Source organism: Thalia democratica, chromosome 4 (genome assembly GCF_965202585.1).
Source record: "Thalia democratica chromosome 4, ktThaDemo2.hap1.1, whole genome shotgun sequence".
In the NCBI taxonomy this organism is placed as follows: domain Eukaryota; kingdom Metazoa; phylum Chordata; class Thaliacea; order Salpida; family Salpidae; genus Thalia; species Thalia democratica.
In genome coordinates, this window is record NC_139168.1 from 58,224,190 (window position 1) to 58,248,554 (window position 24,365).

Genomic DNA, 24,365 nt, shown 5'->3' on the forward strand with positions numbered 1-24,365 from the left:
ATCAAAAGCGTCTGAAAATTTTTGTTAACTTTTACTGTGCTTAAAGTAAAAATTTATTTTTTTAGACTCCTTTGATTTAGAAACATTTTATTTATAAAATTTTTATTAAAAAAAAAAAAGCTTAACTTAAATTTGCAGCCAAAAGACTTATACACTTTGGTCTGCTACATTAATTTGCCTGCTATATAGCTTCGCATTTAAAAAACACTCGAGTTTAGCATTTAATTATCTTTTAAAATAAACTTAACGAACCTGTAAAATTGAAAAAAAAATCTTTTCTCGTACTACATATGTTGATCTTTTTTTTTTTTTTGAAATTTTTTATGAAATTGTATGATTTTATTTTATTGATAAACTAAAGTAAAATTTTAGTTAACCAGAATCGCCTAAACTTTGCAGCTGACATATAAACATAAAACTTAGTATTGATTCTGCATTAAGTTCTAAAATTTCAAACACTAAAGAAAATTTTTAAAATATTGTTTTAGAAACACTTTAAACTTAACATAAATAAGTTCTATTATAAACAAAACTCAACATTTATAAACATAAAAGTTTTTGAGATAGAAATTAAGCACTGCATTTCAAGAATTCTCTTTATGTCTGGATCAAAAACAAAAAAATGGTTAGTTTTCGGTTGTCTACCATAAAATGTGTAATTTAATTTACACATATAAGTACTCTATAAGTTTTTAAGCATTCAAAACTTCTTTCATTTGATTACTAAGCTTATCAGTTGACTCTTTATGCACTTAAGTCAAATTCTCAATCAATCTTTTCAACATAGCACTAGTAACTCTCTCACCCATATTCATTTATTAATTCTATTTTACTTATATAACACCTCATTTAAATAGAAGCTTACCAGCTAAGTCCTGTAACTTTTTGGATAAAAAATTGCTTATAAATTTATTGATACACAAATTTTTAAAACAATGTTTTGTTTAATTTATAGATAAAATTAATGAGATCCTCAGTTATAACAAATATATAATAGTATTATAATGTTAATAGAATTTAGTAATTTTTTCCAGGTTGAGATCTTTAATTTTTACTCTTGAGCTAAGGTAAAAGTATACAAAAAAAAGTTAGTTGTAGCAACAGTATTTTTTAAACCTAGGCATCTATCTGTTCAATATAGTGTTCACTTGATTTTTTTTCTTTTTGTATGGTATCTTATATGGTATTACACAAGAGTGTTATAAAATATTGAGAGATAAGTGGTTTGTAGCCAATAATAATGACCATATGTTAATAACCATTACTAAGTTAATTGATATTATTTCAAACTGTAAAACAAATAAGTATGCAATAATTAAAATTGCTGTTTTTATTTGTGATAGTTTTTGAGAAGTTTTTATATAAATTTATACATTCTCTACAAATAGATTTCCTTGGTCTTGAATTTGATGTAGAAAATTATTAAGTTTGTTAAATAAATTTCTATGGACATAACTAGTCAAGCTATTTATACCACAAAGTCATTCTAAACATTGTCATAAGGTACAAGCAAAAAAAAAACTTTGCTTTTATTTTGTTTATTAAATGTTGGTGCATGACAGTATAAACTATGAAATTAAAAAAATAAAAATTAAAATTTTTCAAATTTAAAGTTATTGTCAATTTTCTTTTTTATAAAAATGTTGTAAAGTTTATTTTCTATTTTAAACCTACAATTTATACTTACATTAACACAGGGTTACCACACTCAAGATAACTAGTTTGAAATTTTTGAAAAGCTAAGTATAACTCATTCCATGTCTGTATAGCATGCATTACAAAAAAGAATTAGGCCAACTTATGCTAATTTGTCTCAGGATTATTCAGCCTAGTTTTAATACATTCTAAAAATGCCAGACTAGTTTTGATTATTTAAATTTGTTTTACTCCTATTTTTTTCAAAAATCCTTATGTTATTACTCTTCTTTTTTTAGGTATTTAAACTTAATTAATAGTGTTAGAAAAGAAGTTTATAATTTTTTTTGTTCAATTTTCTTATAAACTCAAGTTAAAGTTAGTTTAATATTTTACTACATAACATTAACTCATATCCACTAACTTGCAAAGAAACCTATTCTGCATTTTTCAAGTTGTGATGAAGAAATAAAAGTTTTTTGCTGGCCTTGGAACAATTGATTTTGCTTTTGTTCATACAAGTTACCAGCTTCAGAAAAAATCCTTTCAGAATATATAGAAGATGGAGGTACCAAAAAATACTTTCTTAAAAACCTGGCAAGATGGCTAAAAATAGGCTAGAGGAATTGACCACTTTGTCCAGTCTCACAACTATGCTTTTTATATTCTAATTTCAGCAGTTTTTAAACCTCCTGTTTGAGATTAGGAGGGAAAAAGTAAATTCAATACTACAGAGATCCACAGCTGTTGTGACTAATAACAAGTTGTTATCATGAAGGTTTAAGTGTAAGCTGTTATTAGTAGTATTCTTCTTTTCAAAAAACCTCTCCTATATTTTCTTCCAAGGTTGCTAAGGTTGTAGAACCACTTTGACCTGGTGGACTATTTGCTTTAAGATTAAAAGATTTCAGTGCTTTCACATGCAGAAATACACTTGACAGTAAAATCAAATATAACTGTTTTAATTACAAATCCCACAAAACCTTTTTTTTTAAGTATGGGTAAGATTTTTTTTGATAAATATAGCGTGAATATTTATATTTGCTATAAGCTATGATTTTAGAATATAGTGGACCATAATGTTTTCTTGCACTTATGTTGTCATACTTCTAGACTTCACAATTTACGATTAAAACGTATAAGTTTTAGAACAGCTAGGGGTCTAGAAAAACTTCATATATAACTGTCTGTTTGTAACAAATTTAAGGAAGACATCTTAATTATTTTTAAATCCCATCTATGTTCTATTAGTATAAATTTTGTTATAAAAAGTAAAGCAGATATAAAAACTATTTCCGTTATATCCAAACTATTTGAAGGTAATTTCATTAACTTTTGAACTACCACTTATATTGATCAAAGTTTTTAATAGCATAACAATAGTTAAAAAAAAGTTTTTCTCTAAATGTGTTAAAGGCGGGAGCCAATCATTTCTAGCATGATTACTTCTAACCCGATCACTTCCAATTTCATTATTTCTAACCCGATCACATCTAACCCAATCACATCTAACCCAATCACATCTAATCCAATCACTTCTAACCCAATCTATTCTAACCTGATCATTTCCAACCTGATTATTTCTAACCCATCATTTCTAACCCAATCAGTAAAACAAATTGTAGTTTTTTAGGTATATTTTAATCAGTAATTTTTTCAAAACAAACTAATCTTAAAAAAAATGTTTTTATATTTTCACTAAATAAACAATAATTTTGTTGAACAATATAATAGTCATTATTATATTGTCTCAACAAAACTTAGTGTCAAAACTTAATTCCGACTAACGGCGTTTCACTGCTCTCAAATAAATTTAAGAACAGATCTACGGAGTCTCAAAAATGCTCTAAGAATAGCTTAATATAAATTTTATTTTAAGTTACTATAGTTTTAATTTATTTACCTTATTTTGAATTTTCTTTTTATCAATATGCTTAAATTGAACTTTTATTTTGATAATATAAGAATTTCTAAATCAAACTCATTATAAAATGAAGGGAAATTATAGACATTTTCTTGATATAAATATTTAATTACACATCAGTTTTTAATTATTTTATTTTACAAAATTTATTAGCTTAGTGATTCAGCAAAAATAAATAATCATTTTTTGAGTTTGCGTTTATTGGGTTGGTGCTATGCTTTAAGAACAAAAAAATTGTAGTGTGTTGAAATTTCTAAGTAAAGGAAAGTGTCTTAAATTTTCCTTTTTTTTAGTATGATTGTTGTTTTTACTAAACTGTTTAACAATTTTTTAAATTCTGTTTCCTAGGATTTTTAAGGTAAGCTGTCATAACTATGTTTAGACTAAATCTACTTTTCATTTATATAACTGGAATGTTTTTAACTTTAAATGTAAAAGGTTTTTAAAAGATAAACCTTTACAAATGTAATATTCAGATTCAAAGATCTTCTTATTACATCTATAAAGCTATGCTGTAAGTCTAGCGCAAACGTTGTATAGTTGTTTACTAATCTATTACTACTTTTAAGTCTATTAGTTTCTAATAAAAGCAAGGAAAAAAAAATTATATTTAAATTAAGTATAATTACAAGCAAAAGTTTGGAAAAACTTTTTTTTATAAAGTAAATTTAATTAAAAAAAAAAGAAATATATTAATTAAAGTACTTATTTAAGTCATAATTTAAAGTTTTGGATATTATACAAACTTAAGTGATTTTTTTAAAGGAGATTAACTAGACAAGATTGGATAACCTTGGACTTACTATATTATTAAACAAGTCTGTTTAAGTGTTTATAACTAAAAGTTATAGTTTTCTACTAAATAAAACATAAGTATTCAAGTTTACTTAATGTTTGTTTAATTTCCACCATCTAAATAAGTCTATGCAAGTTGTAGAGCATTTTGTGCAAGTTTTTAAGCATAAATTAGAAACTGATAGTAATAGATTAGTCAACAACTATACAACGCTTTGGCTAGACTTACAGCATAGCTTTGTAAATATTTAAGCTTACTTCCGTTAAAAATATGTTCTAGTTAAGTTAGGTAATGACAAGAATATAAAGCTTAGTTTAAGAATTCAAAAAAGCAGAAGTATAAAAAATAAAACAATCTAGTAATTCTTATTAATTCTTAAGGTTTGATTTAAGCAAATTGACATGAAGAAAAAAGTTAAGATAAGGAAATAAATTGAAATTATAGTAACTTGAAATAAAAATGTTATTGAAAGGTTTTATGAATTAAATACATTTTTAATATATTATATTATTAATTTAATATATTCCAAAATGAGTGAATTGTGTTTAAAAATTTAGTTACAACCAGTACCAAAACCAAATTATACAAAAACTTAAAGCAGAGGTACAACAAAACGCAACTAAAGTTGCTTGATGAACTCAAAAAGTCTCGTTAAAAGATACACAATTTAAATTTAAGGATTAAGTTTCTTTACAGTTGTTTAAAAAATAAAGTCTGTCCAAAAGTTCTTTTTCATCGTATAGTAAACGCAAAGCTGAAATGCAGCATAATAATAGAGAAAACATTTATCAAGGATGAAATTTGTAGATATTCTTCTACTGTAAGTTCAATTTCAACTAATTAAAGAAATAGTTTTTAGTTTTTCATATGCTTTAGATCAAATTAGTGTTCTAGTACTGTTAGATTTTTAAGGTATTTAAAAAAATTAGATAAATTCAAGTTTGACAAAATCAATAATAAACATGACAGAAATTTAAAGTTTTTAATAAAACGTAGATTTGGCAGTTTAAATGCCAAAACGCACATTCATAATCTTTCTGATTACATACCCAACGATGATGAAAACTTTGTCTTAAAGCATGGTTTAAAGTTTTGCGTTGCTCCCAATAAATTTAAACGAAAACTTATTTTTCTGAACTTGAAATTCTTACGGGACAGTTACAGCACAATAAGCCACTAAATAAAATTAAACTAGAACAATGTTTATCCAAACTAAATGATCTTTCTCAAACGTATTCTACACTTGAAGTTAATCATTCTTATAAACTAATGCGTAATAAGTTTAATAAAGCTTTGAAACGATTAAAAGATAATCCAAATATAGTACTTTGTATAGCAGATAAAGAAAACATCATTATAATTTTAAATAAGGCTGATTATATTGAAAAAAATGATGGTAATTTTAAATGATAGTTCAAAAATTTTAAAACTTGCACAAATCGATAAATTTGACCACACAAATAAAATTGAAAACAGCATTCAGAGAAAACTGAGAAGTTGGTTTGTAAAAGGTCTAACATCAAAAGAAGTGTATGAATCAACCAGACCTATTGGCTCACAGCGCCCTAAGTTGTATGGACTCCCAAAAACATACAAAAAAGAAATTCCACTTAGACCCATCTTATCTATAACTAAATCACCACAATAAAATTTATCTACCTTTTTAATTTCCGTTTTAGAACCAGTATTACAAAAATTCACAATTCACGCAGTACCTGATTCTTTTAGTTTTGTTGATAAACTTAAAAGCTTAAATCTTTCTAAACCAAACAACTTTATGGTTTGGTTAAAATTAAAAGTTTGTTTACAAAAATTCCACTTGATGAAGTAAAAAATATTTATTTAGGTCAGTTGTACAATTCTGACTTACTTCCGCCTCCTTTCCCAAGATCTGTTTGCAATGATATGCTATGTATAGCCACAAAAAATGTACAATTTAGTTTTAATAGTCTCAGGCTTTGTCAAATTGAGGGTGTAGCGATGGGAAGCCCTTTAACCCCTATTCTTGCTAACATTTTTGTCGGTTAATATGAAAATAGTCTTCTTTCATTAGATAACAGTAAGCCACTTGTGTATTATAAGTATGTTGATGATGTTTTTGCTATTTTTCCTCAAAAAACAATGTCAATAACTTTTTTACTTTGCTAAATAAGATGCACAAATGCATAGTTTTTACCGTTAAAGAAGAAGTTTTTGGTAAAATTCACTTCTTAGACATTAACATTACTAGAAACAGCAACAAAGCCTTTTCTACTTCTGTGTACAGAAAAGAAAATTTTAGTCCACACTACATTTCCTGGAATTCGTTTTGTCCCACCAAACAAATATTGAAGATAATACTATGCATAACCAACAGAGCTATAAAAATTTGTACGGCCGACTGTTTGGATCTAAAATTTGACAACAATTACAAAATTTTTCTCTCACTAGGTTACCCCGAAACAGTCATCAAGCAGACAATTAAGGCAACTCAGTCCAAAATGAACCACTTACCCTCTTTTCGGCCCACATCCTTGTCCAGTCTACCTCCGCCTTCGTTATATGGGTGAAAACTCAATAAGACTGACTAAGCAAGCTTCATTAGCTATTGACACCGTTTCGCTACGTGTTGTGTACAACACTAACCGCCCGCTTAACAGAATTGTGAAAGATGCCACACCTACCATGATTTGAGTAATGTAGTATACATTTTTAAATGTCATTGCGGAAATGACTACGTAGGTCAAAAATCTCAACGTTTCCACGTCAGGCGAGAGCAGCATGTCACAAAAAAGATAAAAAGGTTTATTTTTAATGACGACGTGAAGCCTAAAGGTGAAAAGTTATCTTTTCATCAGCACCTCAACAACCCTGTTTGTGCCTAGAACTATCTCGATAATAGGTTCGAAATTCTATCCGAGTTAGAAACACCTACCATCTCTCAGTTCTAAAATCTTTGTTTATTAGAACTCGCGAGCCAAAAAATTGCAAACAAAGAGATTTTTACAATTTAAAACTTTATAAATAGCGTGTTTTTAGTAGTGTTATTGTTGTCGTTTTTGTTGTATTTTGTAATGTGGTTTTTATTTAATTTAGTTTCAGGTAAACATTTCTGCTATTTTTAATGTTTTTGTTTTAGCAATTTTGTCTTATAATTTACTTCAAATTAGCTTAGTACAACTCAATTCTACTTTAAACTTTTTCTAAACAGAATTTTATACTTTATGACGTAACTAATTTTAGCTAGATTTTTTTAAATTCATTGTATATAACTAAAATTACACTAAAATATTAATAGTTTTTAGCAATATTATTCTGAGGATGCGCTAAACGAAATTAATTAATAAACTTTTTTTGAAAATGAGTAATTTTTGAGTAAAATGAGTTATGTTTAAATTTTTGACTTAAAACCAGTACCAAAATCAAGCTATTCAAAAATTAAATATATATAACTTTTAAGTTATTGTAACGACAAAGTAAGCTAAACTTTAATATAAGAACAATTTCGTTAAGACTAGTTTGTTTTTGAAGTAATTACTGATTTAAATATATCTAAAAAACAATTTTTTTACTGATTGGGTTGGAAATGATCGGGTTAGAAAGGATAGTTAACCGTTACAGACTTATTGATTGTTTTTAATGTCGGAAACTTTTTAGAATAACGGCCCTTAAATAAAATTTGTTTTTGTCAAGTTACACGTAGCATAACTTTACTTTAAAAATCGTAAGCCAAAATACGACAAACTTTTTTTCCTTGTCGAATGTTGAGTTTTTCAAATGTTACCATAAAATACTGTTCTAGAGTTGTTCACCTAAATCAGAAAAAAAAAAGCAAATCAAGTTGGAACTATAGTTGAATTGAAAGTACAAAAGTCCTAGCATTAGTTCGAAATTATATGTATAAACGATGAGTGTATGGTAAGAATACTGTAATGTTAGTTTTAAGCATGTAAATTTTTATATGGATCATTTAGGTCATATGATTTTATTGTAAGTATATTAAACTTGAAGTTTTGACTTTAGTTAAGTTACTTTTAATTTCTACAAAAGTTTAGATTAACATTAGTTTGAATTATAGGCTAATGATTTCACTATTTTTTCAGCTTTTTAGTATTACCACTAGTTTTCAAAATAAAGTAAATTAAACTATTTGTGTAATACTTATTTGTAATATAAGCACTTTGTGATAGTCATGTTATAAAAAACAAAGTTTTATTTAACACTAATCTATTAGTTTATGATTTGTGCTTGTTTAAACTAAAAATAAATTAGCATTAGGTTTTTTGTTATGGACGATGCAAATTTTTTGGTATTTGTAGCAGAATTAAATTTGTAAAAGGAAAATATACATATTATCATTATGTACTATTTGATAAGTCAAAGATAAAAATAAATTTAATTCAGTCTTGTAAAAAAACACTATGCCTGGTTTGGCGTAAAACTGCCTTTGCAGTTCATAAGTATCCGAAAGCTATGTTTCCCCAGTACAGTAATGAAACAGGTTGTATTATATTAATGTTGTATATATTTTATTCTTTTTTAAGATTGAATATAATTACATTAATTAAGTTTTCATAAAGCAAATATATTTTATTTAGAATAGTGTAATTGTTTGTATATAAAGTTAATTTTTTAAGTTTTATTTAATCTTTTCATATTTTTACAAAAAGATAAAAAAGATCAGTCAGAAACCATGCTCATTTGAAAAATCTGATTGAATTACTTAGTTCATACGATTTACAAAATTGATTGTAAAGAACATTAGAGTACCCTATAAGGTTTGTACTTTGATCCCAAGCAAAAGTACGACCTTTAAATTTTGAGACAAATTTTGCACTTTCCACTCCAAATAATATCTAACATATAATTGTTTTTAATAAGAACATGATTTAACAATTTTTTTTATAGTATATAGATAAAAAAAAATTATACAAATAAAGAAACCTTATAGTAAAACTTTACTTGCTTACTTAGTTCAGGTTTATTTGAAATATTGAGATTGCTTCTAATTTAACCAAATCATATGAATTTGTACAATTCTTAATGACCTTAAATTTCAATAAATTATAGTTATTTGCATAATTGACATTATTGATCAAATTTTCTGCTATCAAAGATCTTTTTGTTCCATTTAATAGCTTTTGCCTTTTTATTAGTCTTTTCTTTTACAAGTTTAAAATCACATTTAGGTATATGTTCATTCACTCTCGTATTTAAATGTCTAGATTTTGCCCTATATAACTTAATTAGCAAAAGCACTTGAATTTGTAAATAATACAAGTTTTATCAAAGTAGGATATTGGGTCTTTTAGTTCCAATCTAAAAACTGGTTTAGATACAAATATTACTTTAGGCTTTACTAGGTTATAAGTCGACTGTGTTAGTTCTTGCACTTTCTTCTCAAATAAACGTGATATGTTACCAAAAAAAACTACTACCGCAGGAAATTTCTCCGATCCAAACAATTTAGGCTTTTTACGGTTGTCATTGTGTAATTTTATGACTCTTTTTATCAGTTGTAATGAATAACCATTTCCAACTAGAATTTTTAATCATTTTTGTTTCAGGAGAATAAATCATACAAGCCCTATAGTATAAGGTTCTTATAAGATTTATTTTTTTTATTGATACAAAAAGATTGAAAATGCGAATATTAAGAAGAATAAGAAAGAAGGCTTTCTATACACACTGGTAAGGAGTTTCGCTTTACTCTTTGTAATTAATACATCCAAAAAAGGATTTCTATTTCCTTGGTGAATAAAACTTTTTCATATAATGCATTTAACTTACAAAACAAAGTCTCATAACTTTCTCTGTTTGCAAAATAACTAGACAATCGTTCATGTACCTTATGTTTAGAACTTGGGATGATAACTCATCAACCATTTTAGATTCTAAGTATCCTATAAAAATATTAGCAAGAGGAGACTCCATGGCCACTCCGTTTATTTGACTATAAATCTTCTTATCAAAGCTAAACTTAACGTCGCTTGTAGCTCTTTTCATTACCATTATAAAACTCGATTTCTTGATACTTAGTTTTCTTAATTAAGCTGTGTAATACTTCACAAATTTGTATAACCTCATCCAATGGGACATTTGTAAAGAGTTTTTTCACACCAAAGGAGGATAAAAAATTGTTTTCCTGATAAATTTTCATAATCCGCTCAACTACTTCAGAAGAATCTTTGACAACAAAACGTGAATAATGATTTAATACTGGCTAAAGTAATAAGTTAAGAAGCCTTGCTAGCTTGTGTTGGGGAGACTTTGTTATTGACATAATTTGCCTCAAAGGAATTTCCGTTTTATGCAATTTTGGCAAACCATATAATCTTGGTCTTATTAAGCCTATAGGTTGAATCTCATTAAGCGTTTCTTCGCTTATTTCTTTTTTGGATACCAAGTCTTTCAGTATATCAATTATCTCCTTCTCAATTTTATTTTGATTGTCAAAATCACTTGCTGGTCCCATTTAACCGGACGCTCACTTATCAGGACAGTTTTAGTCTAGATTATAACAAAAAAATTCAATATTAAAGACAAACATTTTTGTGTGATACACATTTTTAAGCTTTCATTCTGTAGGAAACTTTCAACTGATTTTGAAATTCTCTAATTTAGTTCATCATAATGACGTAATAATACTACCAATGCTTACATTTAAACTTTTTTCAAACCTAATTTATTTATCAAAAGCCTTTGTATGTAAAGTAAGTAAGTTTTTAAATAGTATTAATGTTATTTAAAATATAACTTTTAGTATAAGTTTTTTAAAAGTTTTTAGTATAAGCTTTTAACGTTTTTTTGATAGATGATAAGTTCTAAGTCTTTTAGAAAATAAATCTATAACAGTTTTAAAAATAGACAAGACATCAAAAAAAAAAAAAGAAAACGAGTTGCACTAGCCATTAGAAGAAAATAGAAGCTTGTAAAATGGTTAAAAAATTTGCCTTAGTCTTTTATAATGGAGCATTTTAGCATAGGTAGGTCGATTTTGTATGAAATTTTGAAAAGTGAAGAAAATTTTAAAAATTTTGAACAGAAAAAGAGGAGCTGAGCCTTAATTATTTGTTATGCATTGCATAATTTACAGCAGTTATACTATGACATAAAAATTTTTTTTGTACTTTTCCGGAAAAAATGCTTATCTTGCCCAACATGTCCGGATAAGTGAATAAGCACTGTATTAGCTATTATGTGATGTATAAATGATAAAGTTTCTCTCTAAACTGTAAAGTACGTATTTCTGCATATTTGCTTGGTTTCAATTTGCGTACTTTATTGGTTTCCCTACTGTATAATTTTGTTCACTACTTGCTGTGCTTATCTTTAATATTAAATAAGTTTGAAATAGTTTGCGGTATTTGCCATTAATGTAAGGTTTTAGAAAAAAAAGTCCTATGTGTTTATGACTCATACAAATTTCAAACTAGTACTTTCTGAACGAGTTAACTGGTTAGTAAAGATTTTACGTTTTATGTTGTCTTTACAGTGCTTTATTTTAAGATATTGCTAAGAATTATTTGATTAACAAGTATAAAAGGAACAATAGTCACCTTAAATTAATTAAGTATTATAAATTTTTAGCAAAAGCTTATAAACTGTTTTTGTTCTATTGTTTTCTAAATTTTTTGTATTTGTAACAACTCTTTTATTGAATTTAGTAGAGATAAGTCTCTAAGTTAAAAAAGCTCTTAGGATTATTTATATTCTGAGATCTTTTTATTTAGTGTGAAGTTGCAATATGCTTTAGAATAATTTTAATACAAGTAGTATATAGTGATTGCTGGGTGCTTTGGAAGGTGCCTCTAATTTAGCTACCATGAGGCTTTAACTAGTAAACACTATGATAGTTAACTGATGTTCAAATAGACTTAAAAATATAGAATCTGATATGCTCTCGATTACTTACCCATAACGGTTAACGTTAAAGGAATAGATAGATGTATGAGAAAAAAGAAAAAAAGTTTTTTCTCCTTTAAAAAGTAGAGATCTCTAATTTTTTCTTCAAACAACCAAATATAAATGATGAAAAAGTATTATAATATTTTGTATTATAGTACTGTGTTAAGTCTTGGTTTTAAATATATAACTTATAAGGTTGTTTTTTTGTTCTAATTAAGTAGTTTTTGTAGTAATTATGACATTTTGAAATACTTTTATTACTTAGCAATAATTATGCTAAATAAATAGGCTTATTTTTAAATTCTACATAATATGGTTTATTACTTAAAAGTAGAAAATCATAAAAACATTGTAATTTTATTATGGTCTTAATAATTAATTATTTTTTTTTTTTCAACAAACCTTCAATTAAAATTTTGAGATAGCAAAAAGAAGTGTTTAATCAATTCGCTGAATCTTGATCACGTGAGTGTAGTTTATATTTTGTAAGAATAATATTTGAAGTTATATTATATGTATTGGTTTTAAGAAAACAAATAGAGAGATCTCAACTACTGGAGGAGAAATAATGAATTTATTCTTTCAAGAATTTGTCTTACAAACTAAGTTTCGGTCAAAGACTTTATTTATAATTTATTCGGTATTTGAAGTTATAATAACTTTTCTAAAAGCTTATAAGTTTTGATAAAACTAGACTTTTTAATAGATTCAATTAGCACTGCTAGGTCAGTTTGAAATTTTAAGATTAAAAGCTATGTTCAAAAAGTAGTTTTTTAAAGTTTTTCTGTTGAAATAACTTGTATACGAAAATAACTCTTAATAATGTTATAAAAAACCTAATTAATAGAATTTTTTTATTACATGTTCTATAACCATATAATTTATTTAATACTTGTTAATAAATTTAAACATTACTATAAGTTTAGCTTCTTCTTAAAAGTATTGTTGAGTTAAGTTAAGCTTTTTATTTTACTGATAATTATTTTAATTTATTTTAGTAAGGAAGTAATATAAAAACTCATTTTTAGTTAAAAATAAAGCTAAGCTAGGTTAAAAATTTAATATTTACTATGTGCAATCTTGTTTGAAATAGAATATATTTATCAAGCAAGCTTTAAGGTAGGTATGTAAAAGTAACTTGCTTAATTTACCAAGATAAAAATTGTTTTTAACTATTAAAGTTTAACTTTAATATTTAAGCAAATTTTATAATGCTTAATTGATCAATAATCAATTTTAAGTTTTAGCTTGTTTCATAAGTTATACATAAAAAGTAGTAAGATACCTTAAAAATTAAATTTTAACCTTCAAAATAAAGTTATGTTTTGAAATAAGAACATTTGAAAAAGAAACTTTACAGAAATTTTCATTATGTACTTTAGAATTAGTTTGGTTAAGAAAGTATTATATTATAGTATTCTAGAAGTAATTTTAGTATAAAAATAACAGTTATTTGAAAGTTAAGTGTTAATTATTTGTGTAGTCTTAAAAAATTATTTAAATAGTTTGGTATTTGTTTAGCCATTAAGTAGAATAAAAATGAAATATTTAGATTTTATTTGTAATGGTATAATTAAGTTAGTTAAAATAGACAAATTGCCATAACAAATATCTTAGTAAACCTGAATATGAATAAAGCCAAAATGTCTTACCTTTTCAAGGGGTCTACCGCATATTTTTACTTATAAATGAATTAAATGTAAAAAGTAAATTGTTTTAATAATTTTTACAATATTTAAGTTGTATAGTTAGCATTTTGTGCTAAAATTTATAATGCAACAATTATAATTTATCTATAAAAGATAATGACGTACATTTTTTTTTCTATAAGTCAAAATTGTATACTTTTGCTGTATTGGAATGTACCCAAGTTTTTCACTTTTGAAAAAAATTAGTTTTCTTATATACACAACATTTAGTAAATTTTGGGAAATAATTAAAAAAAAAGAACAAATAAACTTATTATAAATATTAAGATTCAATTTTCAAAAGCGCTTTCTGCATGCAAAAAACTAGTTAAATATTTGTTAAAACTGGTTTTAATTTAGTTATAACGAAAAGTATTTATTTTTAATAAATTTAAAAATTATTACTTAAAAAAAAATTTCTTTATTAGTGTTACTTAATTGTTTAGTTGTAATCATTGTTTTCTAAAAAAAATAGTTTTGAATGTTTACTTAAATTTTTTTAATTTAAGTAGATATAGTTAATAATAACCAATTTTTATAATAATATTGAACATTTAACGTTTAAACTATTCTCCAGTTGTTCATTTAAAGTAATATTTTAGTTTCTTATTTTATGTTACTTTACAAAAACATAAATGTGTTTATAATATGTTGATGAAAATGTTTTAAAATTTTATCTACTAATTATGCACAAAAATTTTTTTCATTAGAGTTTTTTAAAGATCTTGGTAGTGAAATTTTTACTAACATATGAAAAAAAATACCTATAATAATTTTTCTATCATTAACATGTTAAATGTACTTAACTTAACTAAACAGTTGAGATGTGCTGCAACAAAAATTAAATATGTATCAAATAATTTTTCTACCTAAAAACATATTTATTATCTACTATATAAATAAAGTCGTAAAATTTTTAATTTAAATGTAGTTTGGCATTGCATTCTATATCTACATAATCTACACTGTATTATTTAATAAAGAAATAATTGATAAATTGAAGAATAAAATAGTTTTATAAAAACTTTACATGATAATTTTAGTTATTTTAGTTCAGACCTCTTACTATTATCAAGTGATATAATTTTAAACACCTTTAAGTATTAACTAATATATATTGTTTATTAAACGGTAAAAAATGCGCTTAAAAAGTTTGGTCTAAGGACCTGGTGTACGAAAAAACCTTTCGGTTATCAAGTCGTGCACCACATGCCTTTACAATTTCTTATGAGCTAAAAAATTATTTAGAAATTAATCAACCAATAAAATAAAAGAATAGAAAGGTAAATTAAACGAAAATTAACTAAGTTATGTGTATACTTTAGAAAGTTTTATTTATAAGGTACTTAAAAACTGGTCTAATAAGATAAAAATTAAAATATAGTCTAAGCCTTAAATAAAAAAGAAAAACGTAGAAGTAGAGAACAATTTTAAACTTTAAAAATAACTTAATCTTAATTTATAAGACGAGATAAACAATAATAATAGTAGATAAGAAAATACTTTAAGGATAGGTCACAACTTTTTAAAATAAGGTAAAATAGTTTTTAGCTGAAGTACTTATACGTGAATTTTATCAGTATTTTATGCTAAAAGTTTAGCTTTTTTTTCTAATTGATTAAAGTACTTATTGAATTTTATATTTTAATACGTAAATATAAAAATATTATATATATTTTTTTACTTTATAAAGATGTAAATTTAACCACAGATTAAAATTAACGTACATAAATAATAATATAAAGATAACTACTGTAACATTTATACACTATGCACTTGATGAAAAAAAAACAATAACAATGAATAATAGTAACAACAAACATTTTTCTTCTATTAGATTTTTTTAAATTCTTTTTAAGCCCAAAAGTATAGCTATAAATAAGCAAATAATATTTCCAAACATAACAAAAAAGAAATCTTTTTAGTTTTCCTCAGAAAATTTAATTAATTTATTAAAGTTAACTTAAGACAGTAATCTAAGCTTACCATATATTTATATACCTAACTCTCTGTTGAAAAATACATCTATCACTTAATTATTGCATGGGCATACTAGAGAACTAAATATAAATATATAGATATGTATATATAATAAGGGTATTATTTAAACTTGAACACCTTCTACTGAGCCCACTTGAAGGGCTTTTAAATAGTTTATTAGAAAAATAAGATTTCAAAAATACTGGTATATATCTTTCATAAGACTAGACGCCTTAACCATCAGCCAGTTAAATTTAAAACAAAAAGCACTTTGATAAACATAGATGCAAAAGTTTAACAAAAAAACAAAAAAATCCTCTTAAATTACAATAAATTTTGAAGTATTTTATAGTCACTAAACTGTTGTTTTTGTTAATTTTAGTTGCTTGAAAGTTATATAGTAGATCGAATTTTGTGCTGAATTTTTGTAATGCACAAAATTACGTCATACTGTTTTTTGTTTTTTTGTATAACTTTTGCATCTATGTTTAGTAAAGTGCTTTTTATTTTAAACTTAACTGGCTGATGTTTAAGGCATCTAGTCTTATGAAACATGTGTACCAGTATTTTTTAAAATCTTACTTTTCAAATGAATTATATATATATTTATATTTACCACAGATGTTCTTGTGTTAAAACTTTATTTCAACTAACGGCGTTTCACTGCTCTCAAATAATTTTAAGAACAGATCTACAGAGTCTCAAAAAGCTCTAAGAGTAGGTAGCTCTAAGAGTAGCCCTAAAATAGGTAGCTTTTTGAGACTCCGTAGATCTGTTCTTGAAATTGTCTGAGAGCAGTGAAACGCCGTTAGTTGAAATAAAGTTTTAATACTAAAACATCTGTGGTATATATTCCGATAAGCTTATCTTATCAGGATCTCCAGGATTTAACGCCTTTTAACGTTACATCTTATATTTATATTTATATATTTATATTTATCTAATTATATAAAAACTATAATTTATACAGCTGTTTCACACACGAAATGTAAAATTTCATTAATCCTCAGTAAGTTACAGTTTATTATAATGGTAAACAGAAATTTAGATTTTAAAATTTTTATAATAATTGTGACGTAGTAATTGTACAGTTTATTGTACGATTAGCTAAATTTGAAATAATAAGCTATGATTGTTAATTTATGCTTTTTAGGAAAGTTTAGAAAGGTTATTTTGGAATAATGTTTTAAGCTATTAGAAAAAAAAATTTAGATTGTTGGAAAAATGTTATAAAATATTCGTGTTTGCCCTTTCAATTTTATTTTGTTTTAATATTTAGTTGGTTTTAATTTTGTTAAAAAAGTAATTTTGATAATGGATGCATATGTTTTGTCTTTCGCTTTTCTTGTTTAGTGTTACGTTCTTATCTGGTTTTTCGATTTCTATTTTTTTTTTAAGTTACAAAGTTTGCAGCTGATTTTAGTATTGAATTTTGATTTTGTCCTGTTTAATATTTCCCATTTAATTTTGTTGTCTGTATTGTTATCTTTTAAGTTCCATATGTAGTTTGCTAGTTCTGTTGTGTGTCATTAAAACATGTAAAAAAAAAAAAATAAAACTAAATTTTTTTCAATATTTTTGCATAAATATATTATTATTTTTTAACTTTGTTTATACAGAATTTTCTAAATATGGCAAGGAACATTTCCTAACTGTTTATTCAAAAAACCTAAGAAATAATAAACTTTTAGTGATACAAAATGAAATAATCTTTTTTCCCCCTTTTTAATCATACCAATATAAAACAAAATTTTCAAAAATAATTGGTCCAGCAGGCTTTAAGCTAGGAAGCTTTTTTTTGTGCTGGATATTTATGTGATATCCTACATCTTATTAAGCAAAATTCCAAAGTTTTCATTGATGAGGGGCACCCTAATATGCACTGAAGCGACCGTTTGTGGGTAATATCCAAAAAATTTACGCAGCCATATCCTTCGCAGCCCAACGTCTAAGACATTGTCCGCTTAATGTAAGATTTTAGTCTCTACGCTCGTTTTTATCTAAACTATATGAATTTTTAGCATGTTTTCATAGTATGCTTTTTTAGAACTTGTTATGGTTTTTGTAAGTTTATTTCTTTTTTTTGTATTCTTGTAGTTTTACTGGGTTAATAAAATTGTTTTACAAAGGTTTTTATATAGCTTAGATTTTCTTGTTATAGACTTGAATATTTATTTTTTTATCCAGGGTTTAGATTTTTATTTAAATTTAGCTTTAGAAATTTTTTTAGTTGGAACTTTTTGGTAATTACTCTCTTTGATTTTGTCTATTAAGTAATCAAATTTGGTATTTAAGGATTTTTTATATAATATTATAAAGTAGTGTATTAATGCTGTTATGAAAGTATACAAGAATCCTCTAAATTCTTATTAGTATTTAAGACTTTTAATTGTGATAATTTTTAATAACTTTTTTAGTAATAAATTCTAAGAAGTATAAAACATATTTTAACTTTTCTTGTATTTGTAAACTTAATTAATTAAGCAGCGATAATTGTAAATTTTTTATAACTACTAGTTTGTTATAATTTTAATCTAGGACGGCTTTTTTGCTTTGGAAATGTAGTTTACATGTTCAGTGTTTATTACAGAAACCTAACAATATAAAATAATCATAGTTGTTTTTATTATTATATATAGTTTATTTTGATTATTATAAAGTTACAAAATTAAATTGGCATACTTTGTTACTGTTAAATTTTTATTTTATGTTTATGTTGCTATTATTATGTAGTTATTTGTCTTAACTAAAAAAGATTGCTCAAATTACTGAAATGTAAACAATTTTTAAAAATAAAGATGTGCAAAGGAAATATTTAATTTGCACATCTTTATTTAAATATTATTATTTTGAAAAAAATGATGAATTAAAGTATAACTTGTATAATAAACATGAATATCATTTAAACTTTTTTTTTCGTAACTTTTATTTATTCATTCAGATAGTTTTGCTACATTTTTATCATTTAAATTTTTTTAAACTTAGTTTCTTGTAGGAGCTGTTTTTAGTTTTTTATGTTTCAAAGGAATATGAAAGATACGTGCAAACAGACTGATTTCAAAATGTCTTCTAACTAATTTCCAATCGCTGAATAAAGTTTTGTTTGTTTTATTTTTACCTTAGTGAAATTTATAACTCAAATATTTTTGATCTTGACATAAGTTTTTGGAAGTTGAAAATGTTGTAGCCATAATTGACAGTAAAACAATCAATGAAGGTATGGTAATTAAAGTACTGTTACTTTTATGTTTTCATATTTTTATTTGACAAATTTAAGCATAAACAAAATTTTGATTATTTAAAAACAAAACTACCATTAAGAAATATTTTAACATGTTTTAAATGTTAAGTTGTCAATAAAATAAAGTTGTCATATGTATGTAAGATATTCTTGAATTAAGTAACAACAATGACAAATTTAGTTATTTGTTCCTAAATTCTTAAACATATTTCAAACTTTAACTTAAAAAAAAGTATAAATGTTTTCGGTATTGTTTTAAACAATCAAATCAGTAGTTTTTTATTATAAATTATCAAAAGAATTGAAGTGTAAAAATCTTGTACTATTAATACTTTTACACTTATGTTGGATTTTTTTTTTACTCTTGATGTATTAAAAGTTAAAATAAATTGTTAAATATAACATGATTTAATATTACTGACTAAATTTTAATCAAAGCTTTTGTAATCTTTTGTGACGTTAAACAAAACAAAAACAAGGAAATAAAATGCTTTGTTTTCTTTCTTAGTTTGAATTTAAATTATATCATTGTCTCTATAATCTTTTATGTCAGTTTCAAACAAGAAACAAGGCAATAAAGTATTTTGTTTTCTTTCTATGTTTTTTTGTTTAATGCTAAGTACGTAAGTATTCTTTATACAATATTATTTTAACCTGATCCGATTATCTTTCTTTTTATGTTTAAACTAAAAACATAACAAAGTCTGCTAAACTTAATCTCATTATTTTATGACAAATAAAGTTTTCCAAAGCATAATAACATATTAATAAAGTTATGATTATTTATCATTACACCTTACATTGAAAGATATTTCCAAAGTTCGAAACGAAGTAACCTAAAACATCCTAATACAACTAAATATACAAAAATCCAAATGTTTTAACAGATTTTAAAGTTATCTTTAAACATTTTATACTGTTATTATTACAAATTTCTCTTATTTAAAAATACGACTTAAAAACGTTTGCCTATAAATAAATTTGTTTTCTTCAGTGTAAAAGTTCATATAAAATTCCAATATTTTGATAAAATAAATATGATACTTTATAATTTAGTCATGCTTATTGATTTAAGTTGGATGACTTATTCAATTTTTTATATTGTTATAATCTTAAAATGTTTTATTTATAATAAAGTAGCTCTTGTTAATGTTGCGGTTTATATATGGTCATTTTTGGGAGTAAAACATGTGGTATGCTTAAAAATGCCATAGCAACAATATTTTGCATGCTGTTTGTTTACTTACTCTTAAACTCCACATTCAAACTGACCATTTAGGAAATTTCCATTTCTCAATGTCAGTATAAACATCATACATACCCACCTGTTAATTTTTAAAAGCCACTGTTGTTCTTTTGTATTTTTTATATTTAAATAAACGTGTGTGCAATGTTACTACTTTATTTCTGAACTTATTCAAGTTATTAATTTTCTTCTAAATAGTTTTGTAATAGACTTTTATAACTAAATTTCAAATCATTTGAATTTTAGTTTTGTCTGACATTTATTTTTTAAGTTTCCTTTTTCATTATAAGAAAAAAATAAATAAAATTGAAAGTTTGATTTTTTTTTGCTACACATGGAAAACATATTGTATAATTTAGTGTTGCTTTATGTATGTTAAATTGGAAATTGATTATAAATAATTAAAACAACAGTATTATTACTTTTTAGACAATTTTTTAATAATAAAACCTTGTAATTACGGGATCGAAATTTTGTTAACTATAAGTTTTATGTATTTCTTTTGTTGTTTAAGTTCTTTAAAAAAGTTAAATTTTTAATTCTTTTAACTGTTTGTTCTATTTACAGTTTCATAAGTATTAACTAAGATAAACTTTAGGTTTTGATTAGTTAATACTAGAATTTTTAAATTTTAATTTTTAAAGAGCGATCTTTTATAAAAATTCCTAATTTTGATAATTATGAACTATAACCTAGAATGACAAAATAATTAAGAAATATTTCTCAAATAAAATAACCATAATGTATAGGTTGCCTAAAAACTTTTGCTTTACTTAAGTGATTTTAAACTAACTAGAATCAAAAATAAAAGTTAATTTATAAAGTAAAAATTTAACATTTTGTTATAAAAATTACTACTATAGTACGTGCTATAATAAGCTTATTGTGTACAAGAAATAATGGTTATCATAGTTCAATATACTGTATACTATTCATTCTGTGCGTACTTCAAAGTTTACCATGTGTATTCTTGTTAATAATGTATTCTATTTTTTGTACTAATATAATATATTAAAAATTGAAACTTGTCAAGAAGTTTTTGAAAACTAATTAAGATAAATCTCATACTTATTTTGAACCATTTTGTTGTACATCAGCATTTCTTTGCACAGTAAAATAATTTCCTGCATATAAAAAAGACCAACTTGCATGATTTTTTTTTAATTAAAATATTCAATAGATAGCGAAGTTATTATAATAAAATCTATATTTTTTAGACTTTAAATATAAAAGTAAAATGGCTAGAGAAACAACAACGAGTGAGCAAATCTTCTCATATATTTCTTCAAACAAAATGTTTACTCTGTTCATATTTTTGGTCTGTGTCCTATTTGCCATGTTTTTGCACCAGCAAGGTAGAGTCACAATGGCAAAGAAGCCAGCCTTCGCGCAGCAAAAATATCCTGTTTCAACCAACATTTCCAAGGGAAACAACAAGAATAAGAAAAAGAAAAAGAAAAGCTGTGAAGCAGAGCTTCTAAATAAAGTTAATATTTGTTATAAAAAGCTCTGTAATGTGTTTATAAAGATTTCAAAAATAGTATTTTTTCAGCATAGTAATAAAAATGTTTAATACAACTAATTAAAAATATAAGTTAAAAATTTTCCATTAGTTTTAGATTTCTAAGCAACTTAAGAATTACATGATACATGACTTAACTTTTAGGTTATAGATTTAAACTAGATATTTTGTTACAATATTAATTTTGTATTTGTTAACATTTTAATTAAATCGTTAGATAAATTTTATGTAAATTTATATTTAAATGAAAGTAGTCTACTTTAGTTTATTATATTATGTTTCAATCATAATGTTTTAAAAATTTACATACACTTTTAAAATATGTAGTAATACATTATTTTAAAATTTAGTACTTATATTTTTTTGAATCAAAGTACAAACAAACTATATCATTTTTATTTTTATTTAGTAATAAATAGAGCTTGTTTTGTAGACATCCAAGAAAGTAGAACAAGAGGAGCCATTAAAGAAAAATGAGAAGAAAAGGGTAAATGAGTTATTCATTAATCTTAAAGTAACTTAATACTTGATAAGAAAAATAATACATAAGTTTAAATTTAGATTTATAAATTTATTATTAAAGAGATAACCTTCTTAAAAGTTAAAAGAGAAACTAATGTTTTGTTTTATAATCTTTTTTAAGATCACATCATAATTAAGTAAAACATATTGGGGGCATATGGGGGTAATGCAACTATGTTTTAGTCTTATTTTCAAAATAAATAACTAAGGTACAAGTTACTTTTTATGCTTAAATAAAATTTAAAATAAATGTTTTAATATTAGCAATCAAAGTTTCATAGGCTCCTAATGGAAGACGTAATCTAAAAAGGCGAAAGAAGAGTATTTTACTTATAACTTATCTCTCCCAACAATTTTAAAGCAATTTATTTTAAAGCGATCTTAGTCTAATATTTATAAAGTTTAGAAAACTGTTATAAATCAAATAATTTTTTTTTTCCATTAACAGATAAATTTTTTTTAAATTCTATTTTGATTGCAAATTTGTATTTATATTTTTTAACTTTGTTGTAATAGATTTTGAAAAATATTGCAAGGAACACTTCATAAATTTGAGCCCTCTAGCTGAAAAAAAAAAGAATATTTTATGAAATTGTAAGTTTACGAGATAATTGACAAAAAAAATTGTGGTCTATAGGTTTGTATTTGAAACTTTTTACAAAAAAGACTATATAACAAAAGATAGTTAAATTTTTTTCTTCTTTTAAATTTGACTAGCAGTTTATACTTTATTCTTTTATTTAAAGCCAATGATAGTTTTTGTTAAAAGTTGTTGGACCTTCCCTGTGCCTTTAATTAGAAAATAGCATATTTATCTAGTAATGAATAAAGTTTTAACTAATAATTTAACATCATTAATGTTATTTTTTGTTTAAAAAATAAATGAAATTTATTCTCACAACAAGTATTCCTTTAATTAAGAGTTCAGCTAAAATTTTACAGTATGTGTATTACAAAAGTGTTACTAATTACAAAATTTAAGTTTTACAATGACTACTTTAGTTAATTGGAAATTTATTATTTATTTAAGTCATTGCTCCATTTGTTATGTTGTAAGACGCTATACTAATAATAAGTTTATTAAATGTTTCTGTTTTTATTTTATTTTTTTATTTAACAAATTATTATTTTAACTTAAACTATATGGTATCATTAGTTTAAGATTTTTTCTGAAACTTATTCGTAAGATAAAAAAATATAAACATAAGTTATATTGATTGAAATAAAATACTATTTAAAATTTATATAAAATTGTGGTTTAGTATAGCATGGTTACATAACAATTAAAAATTATTATGAAAATTTTTTAAAGGGTCACATCTCCAAAAGCTACTGGATTAAAAAAAATCTTAAGGTAATTATTTCGATAGTAAAAAACCTATTTTTTAATATATAAGTCAATAATTACTGAAAACATCTGAATTTTAGTAAGTTATGAAACTTCTTTTAGCCACATCTCAAAAAAAAAAACTTAAATTAGATAAAGATTTTAGGTCTAATTAATAAGATTATGGTAGTAAGAAAATTATAAAAAAAATCATTTAAAAGATGTAATTCTAAATTACTCAGAATTATTAGACTTTGAAATGCCGCAATTTGATTTGACTTGCACCCGTAAAGAATAGACTAGTTATTATTATTTAAGTTAAGTATTACAAAAAAATTGAGTGTAGATTTACTACCAGTCTATATTCTATTAAACACATATTTTGATTGTTGCGTTTTACCTTGTTCTTAATTTTTAATTTTTAATTTATTTATAGAAAAAGAACAAAAAGAAGGTGGAGAATGAGGACGATTACAAGCAAATTTCTGATAGAAATTTAGATGGTGATGATGGTTTAGGTGAGTATATTCGTGAAAATTTTCAAGAATTTTATCTCTAAATTCTTATTCATATTTATCTATTTAGTATATAGATTTA

At 24.3% G+C, this 24,365-nt stretch overlaps 1 protein-coding gene across 3 annotated transcripts in view; it reads left to right on the forward strand.

Moving 5' to 3' along the window:
- The first annotated feature begins 21,618 nt into the window (after positions 1–21,618).
- LOC145834085 (uncharacterized) overlaps positions 21,619–24,365 on the forward strand; it is a 30,004-nt gene continuing 27,257 nt past the window's right edge. For all 3 annotated transcript variants that reach the window (XM_082941421.1, XM_082941423.1, XM_082941424.1), the window contains exons 1-3: positions 21,619–21,883; positions 22,353–22,406; positions 24,205–24,286. In XM_082941421.1, coding sequence (XP_082797547.1) covers positions 21,635–21,883; positions 22,353–22,406; positions 24,205–24,286 — 385 coding nt within the window. In that variant the 5' untranslated portion in view covers positions 21,619–21,634. The remainder of the gene's footprint in view (positions 21,884–22,352; positions 22,407–24,204; positions 24,287–24,365) is intronic.